This window comes from Aythya fuligula, chromosome 24 (genome assembly GCF_009819795.1).
Source record: "Aythya fuligula isolate bAytFul2 chromosome 24, bAytFul2.pri, whole genome shotgun sequence".
In the NCBI taxonomy this organism is placed as follows: Eukaryota; Metazoa; Chordata; class Aves; order Anseriformes; family Anatidae; genus Aythya; species Aythya fuligula.
The window spans coordinates 808,369-826,234 of record NC_045582.1 but is presented as its reverse complement, the minus strand read 5'-3'; the positions used below and the strand labels follow the sequence as shown (position 1 = coordinate 826,234).

Here is a 17,866-nt window from a genome sequence, read left to right as displayed (position 1 = left end):
GCCCCTGGGTGGGCACCTGCCGCCGAGCGCAGGCGGGGGCCTTTAAGAGGGAGCGGAGAGGGGGGAGCCGTCTCCCCGCACATTAATCTCTCATGAGCTAATGTGTTTTTCCCATTTGTTCCTTTGTACATCGCCGAGCTGCGCGCTCCCCCGCGCACACACCCGGGCGCGCCCCCGCTCGCTCGCGCTCTGCCGGGGCCTCGCTGGCGGAGGGACGGGAGCGGGAAGGACGGGAGCGAGCGGCGCAGCGATGGGGAATACACCCTCTCAAGGCATGTCACTCTCACTATGTGCACCCATTCTTAAGTAGCAGGTATTTTTTTTTTATTCGTGTGTTTTGTTTTTTTTTTCCCTTCCTCCTCCCTCCACGCCGCCGGTGCCGTGCCGCTGCTGCCCGGGGCTCCGCCGCTCCCGGTGCCGGTGGTGACCGCCCGCGGGGGGCTCCGGTGTTCCAGGGGGGGGCCGGGAGCGGGGCTCGGCTGCCGGAGCCGGGGCTGCGGTGCCCCCCCCCCCACACACACACCCCCAAGGGCCGGGGGCGCGGCGCTGCTGCTGCTGCTCGGGGCCGGTCGCTGCCGGGGCCGCCGCGCTCCGAAGGGGCGCAGCCGCCGGTGGCGGTCCCGGGGAGGCGGCGGCGAGGACCGGAGATGGGGGCGGCCGGGGGCTCGGGGGGGGGCTCGCCGGGATGCTGGGGGCGGTTGTGCCCGGCGTTGCCGCGGCACCGTGCGCGGAACCGGGCGTTGTGCTGCCCCAGCCGGGCGGCGGCTGCGGGTTCGTGGGTTCCTTTGGAGAGGGACAGGGGGGCGAGGAGGGGGGGCTGCGGGCTGTGCCCCCTCCCGGCTCTCTCGCCCCCATCCTTCCCCCGGCCGCTGCTGGGGCGCGCGGGGTGGGCGAGCCGCGGGGGCGCCCCTTTTGGGGCGTTCGCAGCATCCCCGGGGAGGAGGAGGAGGAGGAGGAAGAGCCTGGCACGTCCCGGGCTGCGCCCGGCTGCGGGGGGGGGGGGGTGGGAGGGGTGGAGGCGGGCAGGGAAACTTAAAATAACTCCGGAGGCCCCCCCAACGACCGGGGCTGAAGGAGCCGCCGAGGGGTTGCTCCCCCCGCCGGCTGGGCAGGCAGGGCCGCTGGGTGGGGGGGGTGCGCCCAGGGGTGCGCCCGGGGGTGCGCGGTGCGCTGCGGCCCCCGCCGTGCCCTGCTCCACGCTGGTGGGGGGCTGCGCTGCCCGCGGGTGGGGGCCCCTTTGTCTGCCCTGGCGGCGGGCAGCGCCCAGCCTGCGCCCCGCAGCCTCTCCCCTTCTTTGTTCTCCGCATCCTCGCCCTGGCTGCGGGAGGCGGGCGGGGGGGGGCGGTGATGCTCGGGTCCCCCCCGCACCTGCTGGTGCCGGGTGGGTGCTGGCGCCCAACTCCCGGGGAAGTTGGGTTTGGCTGCGGGAGGCCCCGGGATCGTGCCTGGCCCCGGGGGATCGTGTGTGGGGGGGTCGCATCCAGCCAGCTCCCTGCTGGGGCTGGGGCTGGGAGGGGGCTCTCCTCTCGGCTGGTCCCTGAGGGGTGTGGGTGCCCCCCACCCTGGCACCAGGTGGGGAATTCGGCTGGGTCAGTCCCAGGGACCCCAGATTTGCTGTCGGTCTCCTGGCCTGGCTGCCAGCGCCCAGATCCTGGGGGCACAGATGCTTCTCAGTCCCCCTGCTCGCTCCGTGGCTTTTGTGCCCCGCTGTGCTGCTGCTGTGGGGGCTGTGCGGGCTCCGAGCTGCCCAGAGCCACCTGATCACGCCCACCCCAGCGGTGGCTCTTCCCTCATTTTAATGAGGAATACATTTTCGATGTGCTAATTATTTCCCACCAGACTGCCCCTGAAGCCTCCTCCATTCACACCATTGTGGAAATGGCTCCGTGCTCCTCCTGACAGCACTCGGTGCCCCTGGGAGCTGCTGGTGGGCTGCAAAGCCTTCAGGGGGCTAGGGGGGAGCCTCAGGGCTGCCGAAGGCTGGCTTTGTGCAAAGGGGCCTTAATTCTTTGCCAGGAGCCATCCCTTGCTGCCTGGCAGGATGGGTGGGGGGACACTCAGCCTGTTTGCTCCTGAGCACCCTGCTCGTGGCCAGGGAGATGTCTGTGGGGACGGACTGGAGTGGTTGATGGGCAGCCTGGGTGTTGCTGGGGTGGGGGCAGAGCTGAGAACTGGTGGGGCGATTGCACTTGTCCGGGTGCTGGTGGTGTTCATGGCAGGGCTGGCGTTGGCTCCCCGCACGACCTTGGCCAAGCTGCTTGGCTCCCCCCACGATGTTTTTTTTCCCTTTCTGGAAATGTGGATGAAGGCTCCTCTCCACCACACGCTGCTGTGGAGCTGTGGATTTAGGCTGCCCCCCCCCAAATCCTCCTCCTTCCCTCTGCCGTGTGAGCATCAGCTCGCAGCAAAGGCCCGGCTGGTGGGAAACACCCACCCGTGCCTGCCTTTGCTTTATTTTCCCCCAAGAAATTCTCCGTGCCGATTCCTTTGCCATGGGAGCAGGGGTGCCCTGGGTGCCCTTTGCTGCTGCAGGGACCCTGGGGGGAGCTGCCTTGGCACCGGCCAGGAGCGGTGGTCCCCATGGGACCCTGCCGGGGGCTGGAACAGCCCTCTGCCATGGGGAGCGGGGAGGGAGGACGCAGCCCGGTGGTGCAGGGTTTAATTATAGAAATTGATTCTCCTCTTTGCCACGCATCGATCCCAGCCGGGGTGCACAGCAGCTCCCTGCGCCCCGGGGACGCTGCCTGGCACGCACGGACACGTGTGTGGTGCCCACAGTGTGGGGCAGGGCTGGGGTTTTGGGGGGCAGCCCCAAGCACCAGGGAGGGGCTGGGGTCTGTTTTGGGGTCTGGAGAGGTGGTGAACGCATGTAGGTGTCCGCAGGGTGCTGTGTGCATGGAGGAGCCCAGTGAGGCTCCCGCTGTCAATATTTTATTTCCAGCCATGCTGGGGAGGAAGCGGAGGGAGGCTGCGAGCTGGCGGCGTGTTTTGGGGAGGCTCAGGGCGCAGCAGAGCGGGGTTTGAGCAATGTGAGAACGGGGAGAGGAAGGGTGCTGTGCTGCCTCCCTGCTCCTGGGGGGGGGCTTGGCTGTGCCCCTGTGGTGTCCCAGGCCTGCTCCTGGCTGAGCACAAGGTGCTGACGGCCCCAGCCCTGCAGATTTTGGCTTGGAGATGCTGGACCCTCAGCAAAGCAGCGTGACGGGGGCTGCGCTTGGGATGGGGAGGCACGAGCATGGGGCTGGACGTGGGGGGGTATCAGAAGGGCAGAGGCTCCCTTTTGTGCCAGCCCTGTGGCTGTGAAGTTCTCGCCCCCCCAGCGGTTTGCTCAGCTGGCTCTTTCCCAGCGGCTGTGGTCAGGTTCCGTGACAGTTATCGTTATTAAAACGCCCCTGGGTGGGGGCGATGAGCGATGCCTGCCGTGAGAGCCGCAGGGCGGAGAGCAGAGGCTGCTCGGGCCAGCTTTGCAGAATTATTGGCATGAAAAAGCGGCGGGCAATCCTGTTAGCATCACTTGGGGAGGTCTGGGGCCTGCGATGGGGTCACACGAGCGGGTCTTACCCCCCGGGTGGGCTCCTGCAGCCGCAGCATCGCCTGTGGTGCTGCAAGGTCCCAGCTCCTCACCTCCTGCATCTTCAGCTCCAAAGGGGCGAGCACATGCTGCCCCCCATCAGCTGCGCCTGCTCCCCACCAAAGGTCCTCATCAACCCCCCCTCCTGGCTGCGCCAGGCTGCAGGTGCACCAAGGCTCAAAGAGGCACTCAGCAAAGGAGCTTAAATGCTTGTTAAAAAATTACTGATTTGCTCCTCGCCACCCAATGGGGATAATAAAACTTTGCTGTCAGCTGTTTTTATTTTTTTTTTCCCTCCCCCTGCGTGGTTTCCACTTTCAGAATAAATGCAAATGAAGATTTAAAAAAAAAAAAATCACAACACCACCACATCTCAAACAGAAGGACTGATGGAAAGGGCTGGGTGGGGGCGGGAGGAAGTGGAAGGAGGGGGGGACAAACACTTATGGTTTGTTTGTGTTTTTTTTTTTTGTTTTTTTTTTTTTTGTTTTTTTTTTTCCCTTGTGCTGAAATGTTCTGATTGCAAAGGGAGGAGGGCAAAGGAAGATGATGCATCTGAGTTTGTAGCACAGCTAATAGTGCTCGGTTGGGAAATCGAGCATCTGTACTCTCCCCAAACTGGGAACCAGCTTCACAGCCAAACTGGGAAGGGGGACATGGAGAGAAGCTGCTTTTTCTCCCAGTCCATCCCCACAGCTCCTGGCTGAGGTCTCCCCCTCCTGCTTCCTGCAGCCCTCAGGTGGGGTGTCCAGAGGAGGCGGTGAGGGTGATGCTCCTCAGCCGTGACAGAGCCTGCAATCAGCTGCTCTGGCTGGTGTTGTCAGCCAGAGTTGCCCAGCCCTACTTTATATATTTCAATTACAGCCTGTTAAAAGCCTCGGTGTTTCAGGAGCTGCCCAGATTTACGGCTCCTGTCCTGCAGCCAGCTCGGGACTCCGCGGTGGTGCCTGGTGGTGCAGCACGGGGCAGGGTGCAGCAGGGCAGCGGTGGGCTGGCCTCATCTCTTGCTCTGCACAAATTCCCTGCTGGAAACTGTGCATCGCTGTGGGCAGTGCATGTTTCTAAAATCCTGGTGTGTTTCAGAGGCCAAATTCCTAAAGAATTTGTGCACACAAAGCCATGTGTCTTGCGAACCTGGCATCGGGCTTGTGGCACCTCCTTGCCCATCTCCTGCCCTGCCTGGAAGCTCCTCGGTGGCCCCGATGGTTCTGGGTGACCCCAACGAAGCCCCCGGCACCTGCAGGAGCCGAGGCTGCAGCTTGGCCACGCCGAGAGGCACAGGGCAAGGATGTAAAAGAACCACCTGTCGGGTGGCTGTCCGTCCTTCCTTTCATCCTTCTTTCCGTCCTTCCTTCCTTCTGCAGCTGCCATCGCACTTGGCAAGGGCAGAGCAGGAGAGGAACAAACTCTCCCCTCCCGTGTTATTTGGAGGGATGCTGTCACGGCACTCGGGGTTTTTATTTGGCTCGGTGGTTTTATGTTAATGAGCTCGCTCTCTCGCACGCTGAAAAGAGAAGGGAAAAAGTGTCACTTTGGATCTTCATGCATGGAAAAATACAGCACCTCCCTCCTGCAATTAGAGTTGGATCTCGGGGAAGGCGCGCGGAGGCAGGGAGGGCTGCAGGCACGGGTGTCCGCCTCATAGAAGCAGCCGCCGGTTGAGCCCCCCGGGGATGGCTCCAGCCCCTCTGTGCCGGCCCGTGCTGGCTCCTGGCTGCACCGTTTGGCTCTCAGCATCCTGCTGCTCCCACCTGGGGAGAGGCCCGGAGCCCACGTTTGCTCCTCTTTACCCATTGCTCACGTCTGTGCCCAGGTGTGCACGCTGCATCCCAGCACCCTGGCACGGGGTCCTGCCAGCCCTGAGCTGGGTCCCTTGTAGGAATTGGGGACGGGGCTCTTGGGGTCTCAGCTAAATGGCCCCAATGCCACCAGCGAGCAGCGGAGCAGAGGCAGCGCCTGCCTGCTCGGCCGTGCAACAGGCAGCCCCAGCGTTGCCCGAGGACTGCAGAATCTGTCTCATTTCAGGAGGATTAATGATTCCAGCATAATTTGAAAAACATTATATGGCTCATTAAAAACACATTGCCCAGACCAAACAGAGCGGGTGCGTGTTCCCAGGCCTGCCAGCCACCTCCCCATGCCAGCCCGTGGCATCGCCCTCTGCCCGCTGGGCCACGGGGGATGATGGTGAGGCCGAAGGCTACGCTCGAACCATGCCCGGTTGGGTGCGTGGGGCGGCTGTCACCCTCTTCTCTCCTGATCCCACTTCTGGGAGAGGTTGGGGGCAGCCAGCCGGGACACCGAGTCCCCTCGGGGGGTTTTGGTGATGCTGAGGTGTGGATGCGCTTTGGGGAAAAGACACAGGAGCGTGGATGTTGGGAGCACCCTCTGCCTTCACCTCCTGTCCACAGGGTGCCTGCATGGAGCTGCCAAGCCCCTACTGAGTGCAGGAGGCTCCTGGGGGGCCCTCAGCCCCCCAAAGGGGTCTCTTTTCTCTTGGGGCCCAGCAGGGAGAAGGGGAGCAGCGCGCCTCCTTCCCCCCGCACCCGCTCCCTTTCTCCCCGCTCCCTTCCCGCACGCCTCCTCCTTTCTCTCGCCTTCGCAGCTTCCTTTCAACTCTGCCTGCGGTGGGGGGAATCAAAGAGGAGAGCAGTTTGGGATTTTCAGTCCTTCCTCAGCCGCTGCACTGCGTGAAAAGCAAAGCCTCTGAAGGACACTCAAGGACGCTGCGATGGCGTGTTCCCGCTCCGCTCCCTGCCCTCCTCCTCCTCCTCTTCCTCCTCCTCCTCCTCTTCCTCCTCCTGCCCTGCCAAAAGCAGCACCCGGGCAGCAGCTGCTGGCGGGGCCGGTGCTCGGTGGCACTGCCTGATGCGACACCTTGTCCCTGTGCCAGGTCCCTCGGGGCGGTGGCAGAGGTCTTGGGCGGGTGGCAGGGAGCCCTGCTCCTCTCTCGGGGCTCGCACTGGGGCACAAAGCAAATCGTTGCCCTGCTCCTGCTGCACGCTGCTGGGCTGGGGCAGGGTGGCTGCGGTCTGGGCACTGCCCGGGTCTCCGTCCCTGGGATGGGGGGACCAGGAGGGAATTGCTCGGCACCCCCCCAGTTCAGCATCGTGGGTGCTCCACGGATGACGACCGGGGTCTTGGCTTGGGGGTCCGTAGCAGGGGCAGCACCCAGAGCTTTTTTGCTCCCCCCCACAGCACAAAAATTGTGAGGATGAGATCAGAGAGTTCATGGCAGAACGAGCCATGGAAAATCCCGCGTAAGAGGAGCCACGCTTGTCCCCCTCCTTTTTCTGTTTCCACCAGAAAAGCCACGCTTTGTCACTCGGTCTCATTGCTACTGGGGCATTTTGTGGACATGACCCATCTGTGGGAAGGGGCATCGCCTCCAGCCCCTGGGCTTTGCTGCCCCTCTGGGTGCCCCAGCCCCAGCCCCCTGCCCTCCTGCCGGGTCCCACGGCCACAAATTTGCTCCAGAGCATTTCCTGGCACGTCACAAAACATGGCATCAGTAATTAAACCTCAACAGCAATTATCAAAACAAATGAATAAAGCCCATTTAGGAAGGATTTTCCACTTTTATTTCGTGCTTCTTGTTCCTCTCCCGTTAATGCCTCGCAGATTATTCACTCGCTCTGTGCGTGAAATCCATTCGCACACCACGAGACTCGGAATTTGTACCCCGTGCCCCAGGAGCGTGCGGCCCCAGCACATCCTGGTGGTGGGAGAGAGGGGAGCACATCACAACCGACCCCCCCCTTGGTCTGAGGTCGAAGACCCCACCCCAAAAGCCAGGGTTGCCAAAGCCATCTGCAGCTGTCAGCTTCGCTCCCTGGGGCTGCAGCCATGGAAACAGCGCTCAGCACCCTCCTCCTCCTCCTTCATCTCCTCCTCCTCCTCCTCCTTGCTGGGGAGGGGGCACCACGGAGCCCCCAGCCTCCCCGGGGGGCTGCGCCCCGAGGGCAGCGATGGGAGCGAGGGCACGGGGAGAGGAGCCAGGCTGGGGACGAGGGGAACGAGGGGACAGACGTCCCACGGCGTGGGCGTGCTGGATGAGCTGGGTGCAATGAATGAGGCCCTTGTGAGCGCCGAGGTCTGGTCCCCTGCCCCCCGCCCCGCTGTCCCCTACCCCCCCTGCTGTCCCCTGCCTGTCCCTGTCACCCTGCTCCACGCTGGCAGCACAGTGAGGCAGGGGAAGAAATCCACCCTGGCCCCAAAGACAAAGGCTCCAAGCAGCCCTGGGTGAACGCCCAGCACTGCCCGGGCTCTGTCCCTCTGCAGGCAGGAGGCTGGGGGAGTTCAGAGCTGGGGACAGCCGGGTGGGGGGCCCCGTGTAGCTGCCACCCCTCCCCGTGCCCACCCAGCTCCTCTCAGCATCGTGTTTGCCCACGGGAGCAGTCAGGGCGAGCAGTCAGTGTTAGCAGGCGCTTTTTGGTGCTGTCATTTTGGAGCCGCCGTTTGCCCCCGCCAGGAGCTGGTGACCCCGGGCTGGGCCGTGCTTGGGTTCAGGGTACAGCAAGGGCACAGCTTCGGGGAAGATCCCGGCTTTTTTTTTGCCAGATCAGGGCCACAGCAAACCCGTCCCGTCCGAGTGCCCCTCATGTGTGCACAGCTCCTGCTCCCAGGCTGGGGCCGAGCTGGGCAGGGTCCCTGTGGGGACAGCCCAGGAGGATCGGGGCATTTTGGGGGTGAGCCTCCATGCAGGGGGTGCGGGTGCAGAGGCTGCTGCTTGCTTGCCCCCATGGTGGGGTGATGCCGGGGGTCTCCAGGCACGGGATGCAGCCCGGCTCCCCATCGCTGTGTTTCTTTCTCAGACGCTTTCTGCTGCTGCTCTTTTGTTTCAGATTTATTGTGTGTTTGCTTGCTCTGATTTATTTGTTTATCCCCCCTCCATCCCTGGCGAACTTTTCCGCCCGGATCGCGTTCATTCATGAATCTCCTCCTTTCCTGTCCCTAACCAGGGCTCGATCGAATTGCAGGAGGGAAGAAGCCAGGACTCTGTTCCCTTTGTTTAAAGTCACCAGGTTAGTACCGGGGCCGGGGGCCAGCAGTGTGCTCCTCCCCACCCTGCGTGTTTCGTGTCCGTGTCCGCTCCCTCCCCGACCCCCTCCTGGGTGCAGGGGGCGGTGGGAAGGCAGCACCTGAGGTCCTGCCCGGGCTGCAGCCTGCAGCTGGAGGCGTTGGTGTTGCTCCCCAAGGGACTGGCTCTCCCCCAGTAACCCCCACAGCCTGCAAGGTTTGGGGTTTTTCCCCGTTGGGGACGGGGTGGGAGGTGTTTGGAGGGGGGGAGCTGTGCCGGCTCCCTGGGGTTAGGTGAGCAGGCAGGTGCCTTCGCTGGGAGCCGGCTGTTGGACGCGCGGCTGGTTCGGAGAAACTGTAAGAGGGAAATGTGGTGGAATCTGTTCAGTAGCAACCCCTGCTGGGTCTGTCATAATAATAGATTTTATTTCTGTGGCATCTGTCGGCCTCTAATGGGCTGGGTGTTCACATTGCCGGAGATGGTTCCAGTGTCTCGGCAAAGATTTCAGCGCTTCTTTTTGGGGAGGCTGAGACGGGCACCAGAGCCCTGTCAATCAGGGCAGCAGATCTGAGCTAAAATTATCCTGGGAGCAGCAGCACCCGTCAGTCCCGGCCCAGGAGATGGAGAGAGCGCCCGCAGAGAGTCTCCCTTCCTCCAGCAGCTCCCTGGCTCTCCAAGGGGTTCTTGCCCTCGGGGCTGAGCCCCAGGCACCATCCCACTGGTGACTTCTGCTCTAGGTTTGGTTATCCGGGCCTTTGGTGACCTCCTGCCCTGCAGCAGGAGGGTTTTCCGTGCCTGAAGGCAAGGGGAGCAGCACCAGGGGTCGGTCTGAGGGCTGCACATCGCTGTCGTGCAGCCGAGTCCCAGCAGAGCAGGGCCGTGCCGGGGAGGATGGCCTGGAGGTGGAGGAAATCAAGCTTGTAATGCGCGGGGTGTGCCAGGCCCGCTCACACGAGAGCCGTGGCGGTGGAGAAGCAAGGTGCTGGAACAGCGCGCTGTGATTTAATTGCATTTCCTGCACACGCCTTGTTGAGTTGTGATGATGCCTTATCCCAAAAGGGGAGTGGGCAAGCAGGATGCAGGCAGCAGCCCACGGCCGGGCCACGCACCCATATGGGGACCTGCCCGCGGCGCCGAGCGCTGCTCTGGCTCGTTTGCTGTCCCAGAATTACACGTGCAATTAGCTGCCTGGCTCCGAGAGGCAAGCACGCTTGCCCCTCAGCTGGAGAGCAGATTGCGTGCCTGCTGCCTCGGGACCCTGCAGGAAGGAGGTCCTGGAGCCTGTGCTCGTGGTGCTGTCGGTGGGGTTTGCTGTTGGCTCCGTGCACGGCGTCGCAGCCCTGCTGGTTGCATCACCAGTTTGTGGTCCCCAACCTGTGGGGTGCTGCGGGTCCTGCTGGTGCTGAGCCTCAGCGCTGCGGCGATGCTTCGCTGGGATTCACACCCTTGAACCATCCTGGCAGCGCCTGGGGGTGTTGAGATGAGCACAGCAAGGGGAAGGGCGCAGGGAAGGGATGGGATCCGTGCGTCTGTAGAGAGTTTGTGGGTTCTTTCCAGGACCTCAAAAGACCTTTCTGACAACCCGGTTTGATCCCACCCACGTAACACGGGCCTTGCAGTCTCGGCAGTGATTTCCTCCAAGACCATGGCTCCTGGCTGAGCCGGAGTTTGTCTCTCAGTAGAGCAGCCTGCCTTGAGTGAACGGTGGGAAGTGATGGAGAAACCACCCCTTGGTGCAGGCTGTTCCCGGGCCCCGCTAAGCACATCTGCCTTCTCTTGTCTGTGTTCCTGACGCTTCAGCTTCCAGCTATCAGATCTTGTTCTGCCTTTGTCTGAACAAGATTAAAGAGCCCCTGCTCTCAGAAGCTGCATCCTTGCGGAGGTGAGCACAGAGACAGCTATAAGGTCATCCTGCAGACACGTAATGATGCCAGTTAATGAGCACGTCTCCCGTGCAAAGAGGCAGGTTCGACCCCTTCCCAAAGGCTGCAAGCCCTGGCTGGGCTGGCGGAGCTGCTACTCGGCAGCTGCTGGAGAAGCAGCAGAAAGGGCAACAGCGACTTGGCTCCTGGCCCCGAGCCCCAGGTCCAGGTGGGGGGCAGCAGGGACCCTTTGTGTGTGTGTCCCCGTTCCCAGGCAGAGGGGCAGTGGCTGGATCCCACAGACCAGGGGGGCCTGGGCTGCCCCCCCCCGTGCCCGGCAGCTCCCGCTCCCCTCTCGCCTTGCTGATGCTCCCCGAGTCAGGCTGCCGGAGCAGCCCGCGCTGTCTGAGTGCTTATTCGCAATCAAGCAACCCAAGGAGGAATAATTCACCGAGTCAACGGCTTTTTAATATCTCTGTGCTTTAAGTCAATTTTCAGTGCACTCATTTGCCTTTTAATTAAAATTATTGCTTCTCCCTCACATGCATCTCCCCCTCGCTTCTAAAACCAGCAAGCCAGCAGCCTCCCCACTTCTTCCCCGGTGCTGTCGGAGCCTCCCAGCCGCTGGCTCCTCCTGGGCTGGAGCTGTACCCGGGCTCCCTCGCTGCTGCTGCAGCTGGGGATGCTCTCACCTCTGTTTTTTGGACTGTTGTAGTAACACGGGTGGCTGTCCCGGGCAGCCTGGCCAGGCTGAGCATGGATCCAGCCAGCTCCCAGCTGCTGTTTTGGGCACCAGCCCTCCCCACAGGCTGCAGAGGGAGCGCTGCGGGAGGCTGGGGCAGGAGCTGGTGCCCCTTCCCAGTGACAGCCTGGTGCCAAGCCCCACGGGTGCCGGAGCAGCCTCTGAGCACGGCCGTGGGGTGCTGACCCCTGGGTGATGGGGGACTGGGGGGCCGTGATGGGGTGGGGGTGCCCAGGGCAGCCCGGAGCCGCCCCTGGGATGGGTGGGAGCAGCCTGAGCCCCTCTCCCCGCTCCGCTCCCCGCGCGGCGTCTGCGGCACTGCACTGACAGGTGCCGGGCTGACGAGCTGCAGACTTGTCAGCGCCGGTGATGCACCTATAATTACTGTCTGATGTGCCAGAATTAGACTGGGAGCCGAGGAGTTTGATGCAGACGTGAGTGTCCTTGGCTGCCAGCGAGCGCTTTAAGAAGTGCGGGGCTGTGGGCAGAGCCGAACCCCCGGGGCTGCGGCTGGGGGGCCACATCCCGGCCCCCCGCGGCCACCTCCCGGGGAGGAGCGGGTACGTGTTAGGGGCACAAAGCGTGTCACACCCTGTGCCACATCGTGCGGTGGTCCTCAGCTGATCCCTGCTGTCGGACAGAGCAGGGATTTCTCTTCCCAGCCCCACACGCGGGGCTGAACCTCCCCGTCCCGCAGCCGAGCTCCTTCCCCAGCGTTTTGTCGGCGTCAGCCCCTGCTCACGGCTGTGGGCAGCTCCTGGGATGGCCGCATGTCCTTCAGTGTCTCGGCTCGAGTCAGATTTATCGACCACCTTCGGCTCCTGCCTTCCTTTCCCATTTCTCACCGCGGTTTCTGGTTTCTCGGCCCCACTTCCATCCGAGGCTCTGGCTCGCCGTCGCTGGCCCCGCTCGATGTGAGCGAAGGGCACCCCCAGCCTGCGCCAAGGTGTTAGAGCCTTTATCATGGTCCAAGGCCTGTAATTCACATCGCAAGAGCCAATAAATGGGAATGATTCAGAATCATTTAGCGGCTTCTGCTCGGGAAGAGAGAGACCAGGACCTCAATTAAGCCATTTGTAAATTGTTAATTTAAGCTTTTCACTCAGATGCCTTAAATTGTTCCCTCCTGCAGTTTACAAATGGGTAAAGAGCACAGAAATATAAATGGAGCGGTGGGGAAATGCCATTTAGTTACCGTTTTCGGCAGTGGTAATAGTACTGTAGCTAACAGCGCTCCGGCTTAAATCAGAGCAAACCAGGGCACTCCTGCACCGACAGCGCGCGGGGACCGGACCTGGACTGGAGGCATCGAGGCTGTGCTGCCACTCCAGGATATGGGGCTGGGGCTGCCAAAACCCTGTGCAGCCCCGGGACTGTGCAGCCCCTGGTGTGGAGCCACCGCTGTCCTTCAGTTCCCTGTCACAGCCCCGTTGTGTCCGTCCCTGCGCCCACCGCTCCCTCCTCCGGGCCCCATCTTTCACAGGCAAGGACGAACGTGCTCCTGCTGCGAGGATAAGGTCGTGCCTTGCCGCACTGATAAGGGTGCGTCACATCCGTTGTCACCACCACCGGCCCCCCCCGGCCACCAGTGATTGCGGCGTGGGAGGTCCCAGGTTATCAGCTCCGGGGCTTAAGCGATGTGGTTACCGAGCAGCCCCGGCCACGTAAGGGAGCTGGGGTTGGGGCTAAGGCTGCACAGCCTGGCTTGTGACAAGTGTCCCTGTCCCCACGAGTGGGGATGGGCTCACCTGGGTGCCCTGTTTGCCAGGGGTTTTGGAATAGGCTGATAATTTTTTGGGGGAGAGGCTGATAAAGCTTTTTTGGGAGAGGCGGATAAAAGCGAGGAAGGTGGGGGCTGTTTTAACGCAGCAAAGGGCACATCTTCTGCTCCCTCCTGTGGGACGGGGCTCAGCCCAGATTCTCTCCACGTCTCACGGAGCAGGATTTGCAGCGTCTGCGCTCAGCAAGTGAGCAAAGGGAGAAGTGCTCCGAGGAGCTGCGAGGGCTTGGTCCCGCGCCACCGCGCCGGCTGGGAGCCGCGCGCCGCCGGAGGTGTCGCTTCGGCAGCTCGGGGCCGGGCTGTGCTGCCAGGCATCGCTGGGACGGGGCTGCTCGGGGGACGAGCTCTCACTTGACGCTTCCCCAGGTGGCTTTGGCTGCCTCGCCAGCTGGGGAGCAGAGCCCCAGCCCCGCGGGCTCGCCGAGTGGGAACAGCTTGGGCTGCGAGCGGAGCCGAGCCGCGGCGCACGGAGGCACCGGTGCCCGTGGGCGGCTGGCGGGGACGGGGCGCGCGGCGGGGCCCTCCTGGTGCCAAGTCCTTCCCGCAGCTCCACCTGCCAGCACTTGGCAGGTCCCGGTGCCGATCTGCGGCGCCCATGCCAGCCCCGCCAGCGCTGCCGCGCGATGCCAGCCTCGGCAGATGTTGCCGGCAGCCTCGGCAGGCGGAGCAGCCACGTGGCCCCGGTGTCTCACAGGGAGCTGTTCCCCTGCTCCTCCGGCGAGGCTGAGCCATCTTCAGGGCTGCCTCGGTGCCTCCAGGTTCTCGCTGGGGTTTAAGGAGTATTTATTACTCAAGAACGTATCAGTCATCAGTTGGCTGGGTTTAATAAGAAATTACGTTCCCCAGCCCTTCAACTGTGAAAATGCGTTTAGCTGCGTGATGTCAAAGGTCTCCAATGGATTTTTTTTTTTTTCCTAATCTGGCTTCCTCCCATTTCTGATAGTAGCAGCCATGATCTGTCTGCTGGCGGGGTGCAACCATCGGCCTCTGAAATGGAAAAGGCCTTTTGGTCCCTGTCCCAAGCCTGGTGCTGCACTGTGCCTGTGCCTGAGCCTCTTCCCTGCGTGCAGACACCCCAAGAACCGGCATAAAGTTTGGTCTGAGCAGCCTGCCTGTGGTCACACAGCTGGGGGACATCCTGCCCCTCCGGTCGGGGGCAGAGCTCATCCTCACAGGGGCTTTTCTGGGCACTGCTGCTCGGCAGCCCATGATTTCTGGGCATTTGAGCAGCACACAATAGCTGCACTGTGTGCGGCGTGTCAGGGCGCTGTGCTCCTGAACATCGCTGTACAGACTGCGTGCAGAGCACGGCGGGGCTGGAGCTGTGCTGTGTGTGAGCAGACACAAAGCTGGGCTGTCTCGTGGTGCTCGGAGCCGGGTGAAAGGGGTCCTGCAATGACTGCCCCGCTGTTCGCACCGCAGCCGGCAGCGCCGGGGCAGAGCGTGGCTGCATTGTGCCGGGGCTGTGCGCGGGCATTGTGAGCAGTAATCGTGCTTCTGAGGAGCTCGCAGATGACAGGAGCCAGGAGGGGCAGCGCAGGAAAGACGGTGCCTGGAGCCTGCTCCTCCCCACCCCAGGGACCGGGGCTGTGCAGAGCTGGCCCTGACCCCCTGCATCCACCCTGCGCCCTGCTGGGTGCTGGGGCTCCTGGAGGCAGCTCCTTGGAGAGCCCCTGAGAGCAAAACCGTGTCTGGCATCGCAGGTGCAAATGCAGGCGTCTCGCCCTGACGTGTTAGCTGCTTTTACCAGCCTCTCCCTGGGAGTTCGCTTGCTGGCACGCAGCTGCTCCACCGCGCTGATTGCAGCCTCGGAGGGGCAGAAGTGGCACCTGGCCGCGGGCTTTCTGCGGGCACCGGCAGCTCTCGGTTTAACCTCAGCTCAGGTTTAGCACTGCAGAGAAGTCGTAGCCTTGGAAAGTCCCAAAGTGGGAACATCTGCCTTCGGATTTAAGAACAGGCGTTCTCCTCGCTGCTGAGCGCCGGCAGCGTGGGGCCCATGGGTGCAAGGTGTGAGGCAGCACCAGGGCAGCGCGCGGGCCCTTCTGAGCAGCTCTCCAGCTGCAGCGATGCTTATTTGCTCCTCATCAGCAGAGCAATCAGCATTGAAAGGTCACCCCATCCTCTGGCCCTCCCTGCAGCAGGACTGTGGGAGTGAGCCAGGTTTCAGGGATCAGCGGGAAGAACAACTAATCCTTGCTGCCAGCAGTAGCCGTGTTTGCTTTCCCAGCACAGCGTCCTCCCACCGCTGCACCCCCTCATGCCCCCAGACCTCCAGCTTCAGCTCTGTGTCCCCGTGCTGCCCCCGGGAGGGAGGAGAGCTCATCTTCCCTGTCGCTGTGAGCCCTGTGGGCATCCATGAGCGCTGGGTGACCTTCCAGCCCCGCCGCCTGCCCTGGGCTGTGCCTCCTCACCTCCCATCTGCATCTTTACTGACTCAAAGCTCTTGCACCAAGCCTTCCTATTCCCGCAGCATTGACCCAGACGATGCAAATAGCACCCAGGTTAGAGGTAACGTAGGCACCACAGAAATGCAGAGCAAGAGGTGCCCTTGGCCCCAGGGAAATGGAAGGAGGGGAAGGAGCTCGCCCTGTGCGTGCGCGGTGCCCGGAGCCAGCCCAGCCTCCTGGCTCAGCTCTGCAGAAGCGCTCAACAAAGAGCAACGTGATTTTGGGGGTCGTCATGGCACAGCGTGCGATGAATCCCGCCTGCCTGTGCCAGCCGTGACTCACGGCTCTGACTCTTCAGGAGCCTGGACGGGCTCCAGCCCGGAGCCCAGCGCTGCCGAGCTGCTCCCTTCTGGCCCTGCTGCCGCTGGGCTCCGAGCTGGAGGCACGGCTGAGCCCTGGCTGGCACGGAGGGTCCCTTTTTAGGGTGAGCCTGGGATGTCTGGCAGGATGGGGGTGTCCATGAGGGACTGTGGGTCCCAGCCAGGACTGCAGGCAACGCATGGCATCTTGTCCTAAAGCCCAGGACTTCTGCGTTTGGTTCTGCTAAGGCTCTGTCAGGTCTGGGCAAAGTCGTACCCTCCATCTGTGCCTTGGTTTCCCCACGGACAACAAGGAGATAAAGTCCCCCCTGTTGGTCCTGGGTGAAGGGTTTCTCTGCAGCCCAAGCCAGCTGGCTTTCCCACGTGGGTTGTTTGGGCTGGGATTTTTAGGCTCAAGCAGCTGTAAGTTCGTGAGAGAGCCTTTGGGATGCCAAAATGCGCTGGTGGCAAGGCATGGTCACGGGGGAGAAACACTGGGAATGAGGGAAGGAAGAAAAAGGGGTGAGCTTGGGAAGCCTCTTCCCAGCCCTAGAAGAGAGGGGAGAGATTTGGGACGGGCAGGGTGCGGGCAGCGGGGAGCTGCCTCGCGAGCAGGTGAGCTGCTTCTCTCCAGCCACGGCGCTTTAATTGGCTTCCATCTAGCTGATCAACAAAGCGCCCTTGGGCAGGTTTTAAATCTGCACAAATTGGGTTTCTCGTAGCAGTGCTGAGGCCGCCGTGCTTTCAGCTGGATATTTCATATTTCTGGCAGGTGGAAAACGCCGCTCTTGGCTCTTTTGTAGCTGGGGCTGGGGTGGAAGTGTCCCCGCAAGCGCATGAGAGTGTGATTTTGGAGCACTGCTGGCATTGCTGCTGCCCCGGGGGGCTGCTTGGGTTTGCTTTTAATTGCATTTAATTAGTGTTTGTGTGCTGCTCGGGGGCAGCTCGGCTGAAACGTGTCCGTGCAGGACAAGTCAGGGCTCTGCTGGTGTCCCCGTGGTGCCGGGGGTGCAGAGCTGGGGGACCTGGCACTGGGGTGCCCCCGGTTGGCTTAGGACCGTCCCCGGGTGAGCCCTGGGCCGTGTCTGCTCGGGCAGGGCAGGGAGGGGCAGTGCAGGCGCTGACGGCATGGGCACGGCTGTGCACTGGCTCCTGGCTCCCAGCCCATGTGATGTATTTGAGGGGGCACGCTGACATTTCAAGAGGAGAGAAAAAAAAAAAAAAGAAAAAATACCCAGAGACCCACGGGGAGCTTTGAAGTGCCTGAGCCAGAAAAAGAGAGCAAGAGACACAGACATCCGCGCAGCGCCGAGGAATCAAACCGGGCAGGGGGGAAAAGTTACCGGGGCAGGGAAAGGATGTGAGCGCAAGTACTGGCTGCGAGCCGGGAGGATGCGATGGCCGCTGGCACAGAAACTGGGGCAGCGATTGTCAGCCATGGAGACGGCCCCACCGCCAGCACCACCCCGCCGGCCGCGCACCCCGCGCTAGCACCGGGGACGGCAGCGGGGACCGAGGGGTGCCGGGAGCCGGGTGGGAGCGGACGGCGGTGCGGGAGCGGCTGCGGGTGCCGGTTCCTGGCAGCGGCACCGCGGTGGCTCCTCTCCCCCTGCGCCGGGTAAGGCGGCATCGCCGCGCAGCTGAGCGCCGACCGATCGCTGCGCGCAGGCTTCCTCGAGGTCAGTGCCGCGTAATGAGGTCGGTAACAATGCACCTAGCTGCTGGCTTTCTCCGCGTCCATGTTTAATAATGAACCGCTTCTGTATTTAATTAACATAAGCAGCCGACGCAACTCGATCCGTCTCCTTAGATTTAACTTGACGGGGACGGCGTGTTGCTTTAAATGCCAAGTGATTAGTAAAACCGTATTTAATTTGGTTTAGACATATGCGATGAGATGCATGTGTTTGTCACACAGATTTTGGAGCCGTGCTCCGAGCAGTCTCCTGGTTCCTCTCGGCTGCCTGGGTGCGACCATGCTTCCTCGCTGGGCAAAGCATCCCTTTGGCGCTTCCCCTAGAGCAGCGCCGCGGCTGCGGGAGCAGGAGAGACCCTCCGAGCCCGGGGACTGCAGGCTGACGCCGTTGCTCGTGGGTACGGAGTGGGGGGCACGGGGGGAGGACGTGGGCTCCGGAGGCTCGGCCGCTG

At 62.5% G+C, this 17,866-nt stretch overlaps 1 protein-coding gene across 3 annotated transcripts in view; it reads left to right on the top strand.

Annotated features, from left to right (window-relative positions):
* The first annotated feature begins 236 nt into the window (after window positions 1–236).
* SRCIN1 (SRC kinase signaling inhibitor 1) overlaps window positions 237–17,866 on the top strand; it is a 63,486-nt gene continuing 45,856 nt past the window's right edge. For 2 of the 3 annotated variants that reach the window (XM_032202885.1, XM_032202886.1), the window contains exon 1: window positions 17,695–17,812. In XM_032202885.1, coding sequence (XP_032058776.1) covers window positions 17,695–17,812 — 118 coding nt within the window. Of the gene's footprint in view, window positions 314–17,694; window positions 17,813–17,866 lie in introns of those variants that run through there. The other variant, XM_032202887.1, reaches the window with a different exon arrangement.